Below are 6,000 nucleotides of genomic sequence, written 5' to 3' on the forward strand. Positions count from 1 at the left end.
TTTTACAACCGATTTCCATCAGATGCATTCATTGCCAGTACTTCATAATCCACAGCAGGTGAGTTTAGCATCATAAATAATTTGGAAAAAGGGGTTTTGGCAGCTGATTTGTGACTCTTAAGATGACCATTTAGGTGAATAGCACATTAACTGAAATCTCCAAGAAAGCTGAGGTATGTCAGCTCGCATAACATTTCTCCTATAGAAAAAAGATCAGTATTCTAAGATTGAAGACAAAAAGAAATCCTATATAGTATTTACAGACTGAAGTGACTTGAGGGGTTTCTTTGTCTATGCATCTTTTTCTTCTAACACTTTAAAATTACTAATACTATGATGTATAAAAAGTACAAGAACCATATTTTACAGAATGCTCCAGATAGAATGCACAAACTAAAATTGATGTGTCGTGGTTTAACCCCAGCCAGCAACTAAGCACCACGCAGCCGCTCACTCACTCCCCCCCCCCCCCCCCAGTGGGATGGGGGAGAAAATCGGGAAAAAGAAGCAAAACCCACGGGTTGAGATAAGAACAGTTTAATAGAACAGAAAAGAAGAAACGAATAATGATAATGATAACACTAATAAAATGACAACAGCAATAATGAAAGGATTGGAATGTACAAATGATGGGCAGTGCAATTGCTCACCACCCGCCGACTGGCACCCAGCTAGTCCCAGAGCGGCGATTCCCCACCCCCACTTCCCAGTTCCTATACTAGATGGGACATCCCATGGTATGGAATACCCCGTTGGCCAGTTTGGGTCAGCTGCCCTGGCTGTGTCCTGTGCCAACTTCTTGTGCCCCTCCAGCTTTCTCGCTGGCTGGGGATGAGAAGCTGAAAAATCCTTGACTTTAGTCTAAACACTACTAGCAGCAACTGAAAACATCAGTGTTATCAACATTCTTCACATACTGAACTCAAAACATAGCACCGTACCAGCTACTAGGAAGACAGTTAACTCTATCCCAGCTGAAACTAGGACATGATGTTATCATATTATATAGTTAATTTAAGAGATAATCAAGTTTACTTTCAACTGCTTTTTAAAAAAATATTGTTTGCAATGCATTTTATAATAGCTTCCAGTTATCAGATTTCATGTACCATTTCAGAAAAATAATGGGTAGCAACTGGTCCCTATTTAACCCAAGAGAAAGTCTGCTTCTGAATTTCTGCATTTCACTTAGTAATTGAGTTCATGTTCTTGCCTTACTTTATCTTGTATTCTCATGTTAGGATTTGGAATCTTTTGGAAACTTAAATCTGCCTATGGAACTGCATCTCCATTAGAAAAGTCCAATGAAAGATTGATTATGCTTTCTCCGAATATCTCGAGGGATTTGACTGATTGCTCTGAGTTTGGAAATACATCCTGTCCTGGGAGCTTGAGGTCAGCAGGAGTACGAGGGGTAATGTATCTATCCATAACAGCAGCCTTCATTCTCACCATCTTAGGGAATCTGGCCATAATCGTTTCCACCTCGTATTTCAAGCAGCTTCATTCTCTGACCAATTTCCTCATCCTATACATGGCCATCACAGATTTCCTGCTGGGCTTTGCCATTATGCCTTACAGCATGGTGAGGTCTGTGGAGAACTGCTGGTATTTTGGGATGACATTCTGCAAAGTTAATTATAGTTTTGACCTGATGCTCTGTTTAGCTTCCATTTTCCATCTTTGTTCCATTGCCGTGGATCGGTTTTATGCAGTCTGCCACCCTCTGCATTACGCCAGCACCATGACTGTTGCGGCCATAAAACAAATCATAGCAGTGTGCTGGTCAGTGCCTGCTGCTTTTGCTTTTGGTGTAGTTTTCTCGGAAGCTTATGCTTCTGGAATTGAGGGTTATGAAACACTGGTTAAACGCTCGAGCTTGTGCCCTATTGTGTTCAACAAACTGTGGGGAGCTGTTTTATTTACAGTTGGTTTATTTGCTCCTGCTTGTATTATGATAGGGATTTATGTTAAAATTTTTACTGTCTCCCAAAGGCACACATGTGAGTTGAGCCAGGTGCACAGGCACACAAAAAGTGATAAGAAAAATGAGCTTTCTAAGAATAAAGACAGGAAAGCTGCCAAGACTTTGAGTATAGTTATGCTGGGTTTCTTAATATGCTGGTTTCCTTGGTTTTTTGGAATGTTAATTGATCCATTTTTAAATTTCTCTACTCCTTTACCTTTGTTTGATGCTCTAAACTGGCTTGGGTATTTAAATTCTTTCTGCAAGCCATTAATATATGGCTTTTTCTATCCATGGTTTTGGAAAACATTTAAATATATTTTAAAAGGCAAAATATTTAACCCACATTTTCGTACAATAAAAATTTTATCTGAAGATTAATCATGGTAATAGATTCTACTACTGACAGCAGCTCTAGAAATGAAGAAGAAAGAGTGGATTACTGGATATTCATGGTTCGGTAAAAGCCTGAAATGTGCAATATGAAATTTATGAGTCAGTCTTGCAGAATTATCCCATCAAATATTTCTTTAATAAAATCAGACTCATTTCATATGATACTTATTTACCACTTGTGTTCACTCTTAATGTCTTGATAGTGTTTCAGAAGTTTCTTTCTACAATCTCTTAAGGTATTGGGGTTTTTTTAATTTCAGAAAGTATTTACATACAGTCCATAAACACTATTTCACCTAATCTTGTATGCATGCAGCTAATCTTTCTTGAGGTTCACCAAATAACCTCCTAAACTGAATACATCCCAGGCTAATATGGTGACAGTCTTTGTCACCCTTTTGTGACTGGGGCATTAGCAGAAGTATATACTCCGCTGTTATTCCCAAGCAAATAGAATTTAAGTGTAATTTTGGCTTGAAGATGATCTTTTTCCCTGAAGACAACAGAATCAGGTTTTCAGCCCTTGTCCTCCATGTGCTTCGTACTTGGGGAGGAGTACTCAGGAACAAGAGTACTGCTCACACTCAGGTACGTGCTTGTCCTTTCTTTGTTTAGATGACAGGCTCCAGATGTTATAAAATATGCTTGCTGACAGCCCACCCCATATTCACCCCACCACACTTTCACACTGAACTGGAGCCTCTCACTGAGGTCCTTCCCATGCTAAGCTCCCTCTGAAGTCAGTAAGAGTCACTGACAGGTCCACATCAGTTACACGCTTAAAATAAGGTTGGCTGAGTTGTTACTGAATCCAGATACTGCAGTCTTTTTATTGTGAATTGTACCTCTGACTTACCTTTTGTGGTATGCATACAGTGTATACTCTACCCTTATTAAAGTCTGACTACCAAAAAGCCACCCACATGTTTATTCACTTCTTGGCTTATTGCATCTATATTAGGATGTCATGTCAGTGATAGCTGCTCATTTTCTTTGCTGAAAACTTTTTAATGGATTTGTAATAACATGAACACGTTCTATTTGGAATCTGGAAAATCCCAATTTCACCCTAACCCTGAAACATCTGAGACAGAAAGGAGCTGGAAGGTCACAGATTTGTCTGGGCTGAAGTGTAAGGCTCTCATCTTTCGTAAAAAGAAACATAAACCCCAAGGTCTTTAAGCTGTTGCAAATACTGTCTCTGTGCACAGTTGCCACTAGCTGAACAGCCAGAGCAGGGAAGAAAGCAGGGCTGGATGCAATAAAGACTTTAGGCACCTAGAAGTTGGATAATACTTTGTCCCATATAGTTGCTCAAAGCATGCCCAGGGAGACCCCCAGATTAAACACGAGGGCAGCAGGAGTGGGGCTCAGGGAGAGCGAGAAAACTGAGCAGCAGGTTGCTTCCAGCCGAGCCTCAGGTTTGTCTAGACTCATCTTATCTGTTTTTGCTCCTGCAGTGCTTTCCTGGGGGCCAGCTCTCTGGAAGCTCTGGTGAAGTGGGGGGCAACCTTTGCATACACTTCACATGACGCCTCCCTGGCCAGCGTCCCATCTGGGATGCTCTCAGGAACTTCCCGCTTCTCCTTCTGGAGCTCAGCCACATGAAATACACGGTGTTCGGGGGTGATACGGAGAGCCTGCAGTTGGCCGGTGCTGGCAGGGAGAGGGGAGCTCCATGTGAGGGGATGGGGAGCACAGCAGAGACGGTGTCGCAGCCAGCTGTGCCAGGTCATGTCTGCATGTGGCTCAGTGTGGCTTCTTCAGAGAAACTTGTGCGCCATCAGATCTGTCTTTGTGTTAAAACTAGTCTATGAGGGGGTTTTACTGAAAGCTAACAAATGCTAAATATCCCTGACATTCTTCTAGCAGTGAAGCCATGAGTCTGATGATGGGCCAAAAAATTAGATATAACGCTAGACTTGGAGGCAACTACAGATCCTTTTTAAGCATCTTCACAATGTTTGCTGCCAGCAGTATTTGCCACTGTACTCAAATATTCTGCAAAGTGAGTTTTAATCCCTTCTGTTCATTACACAAGAATGTGATAAGTTAATGTTAGGTGCCTAATTAAGTCCCTAAGGCCACATTTAGGCATTTCTGAAAACTCTTCTATGTATTAAATGTCTAGCTGTTAACACATGATGCAATTGGAGACATTTTAAGTAATGATTAAATTACTTCATTAACACATAGCATAAATCATTTAGAGTCAGCCCAGTACATGGCATCTCCTACGAAGGCAACACTTCTTCCAGACTGCAAATCTTCAGGGAATAATTTTGAGCTATCTGTGAGGCTTCAATGTGTCATGTCCTTGTGTGTGTCCAGTGTGTGCCCTTGGATGTTAAAGGAGTATCTACTTACTTTGTCAGTCTTGCTACCCAATTTGCAGCCTGCACCTACATCTTCTTCGGTAGTTCTTCTGGCCAAGGGGACTTGCAGATCTGTCAGATGGTGGGATTTGGTTCCTGAACAACTTTGTGGCATGTCATGCTGTTCCACCTGCTGTTAAACTTGATACTGGTGCTAAACAAAGCACTGCTTTGCACAAAACCTAGGGCATCAGAGTAACAGGGATTTTTTTTTGTGGACCACACCTGCTGGTGCACAGGAGAACATGAGTGTCTTGTGGGTTTTGCTATAACATATTAATCACATCCAATTCAATGGGGTACACCATTTATGTTCAGATGCAAGCACTGCAGATCTCTTCATTTCCTCCTCTCCTTAAATATCATGGTAAATTGTTTTGTATTATTTTTTTCTGAAACACATGCTCACCCATTAATCTGTTGGTCCAAGCTACACAGTGAACTGTTTTAGCCTGAATTCTGGTCTATATCAAATCCGGACCATGTTCTTCTCCACAGGGCAGCAGCCAGAAGGGTTAAGACTTCTTCTATCTTTTTTACTGTTAATGATTCCAGCAAGAGCTAACATTGCTCTCAGAGGATATATTTCCAATCCTGGACTCAGAAGGGAGTTCAAGCTCCCACATCCAGGTGGGGACCTCAGTCTGACAGCACTTTTTTTTTTTTTTTTTTCTTTTGGTCATTTCTGTCACAGCCTAAACTGTGAGAAAGGATTTCCTACCCCCTTGTGGAGTCCACAGGCAAAGGCAGCTTTCAAGAAAAAAGTCAACATCTATTATTAAGAAAGGGGTAAAAAAAAAAAAAAGTTAAATCCTTGGGTTGCAACAACACCAGCTGAAAACTTTTTGAGAAATAGATTGATTTATTTTTGCAAGCTCTGTGCTGATTTTTATCTTATATCTTAATACTGCAGAGCACTTAACAAGTATTTAGCATGAAGTCACTGATATAACCATGGTTCTGAAGGCAGGCATGTTTTGCAGGTGAAGGAAGTGAACAATAACATAAAACATCCAAATGGCAATTATCTGGAGACACTGCAGTAGCATTTCCAAAATAAATTAATCAAGATTTAAATTAACGGTTTTGGTTTACAGGCATTAATTTTTCTATTCAAAATGAAAATACGCCAAAGAAGTCAGATAAGTTCAGGTAAATTAATGCTCAATAGTCAGCGTCCAATTTTCAGTTATAATGTTTTTTTAACAAAAAAATCCACAACATTTTAATCAGATTTAGTGAAAATTAAGTAAATGAAAGTAA

At 40.4% G+C, this 6,000-nt stretch overlaps 1 protein-coding gene across 1 annotated transcript; it reads left to right on the top strand.

Annotated features, from left to right (window-relative positions):
- The first annotated feature begins 1,243 nt into the window (after nucleotides 1-1,243).
- Nucleotides 1,244-2,347, top strand: TAAR2 (trace amine associated receptor 2). Its single transcript, XM_030023043.2, has one exon. It carries the CDS (start codon nucleotides 1,319-1,321, stop codon nucleotides 2,345-2,347), a length of 1,029 nt encoding a protein of 342 aa, XP_029878903.1. The 5' UTR covers nucleotides 1,244-1,318.
- The last annotated feature ends 3,653 nt before the right edge of the window (nucleotides 2,348-6,000 follow it).

Source organism: Aquila chrysaetos, chromosome 8 (genome assembly GCF_900496995.4).
Source record: "Aquila chrysaetos chrysaetos chromosome 8, bAquChr1.4, whole genome shotgun sequence".
In the NCBI taxonomy this organism is placed as follows: domain Eukaryota; kingdom Metazoa; phylum Chordata; class Aves; order Accipitriformes; family Accipitridae; genus Aquila; species Aquila chrysaetos.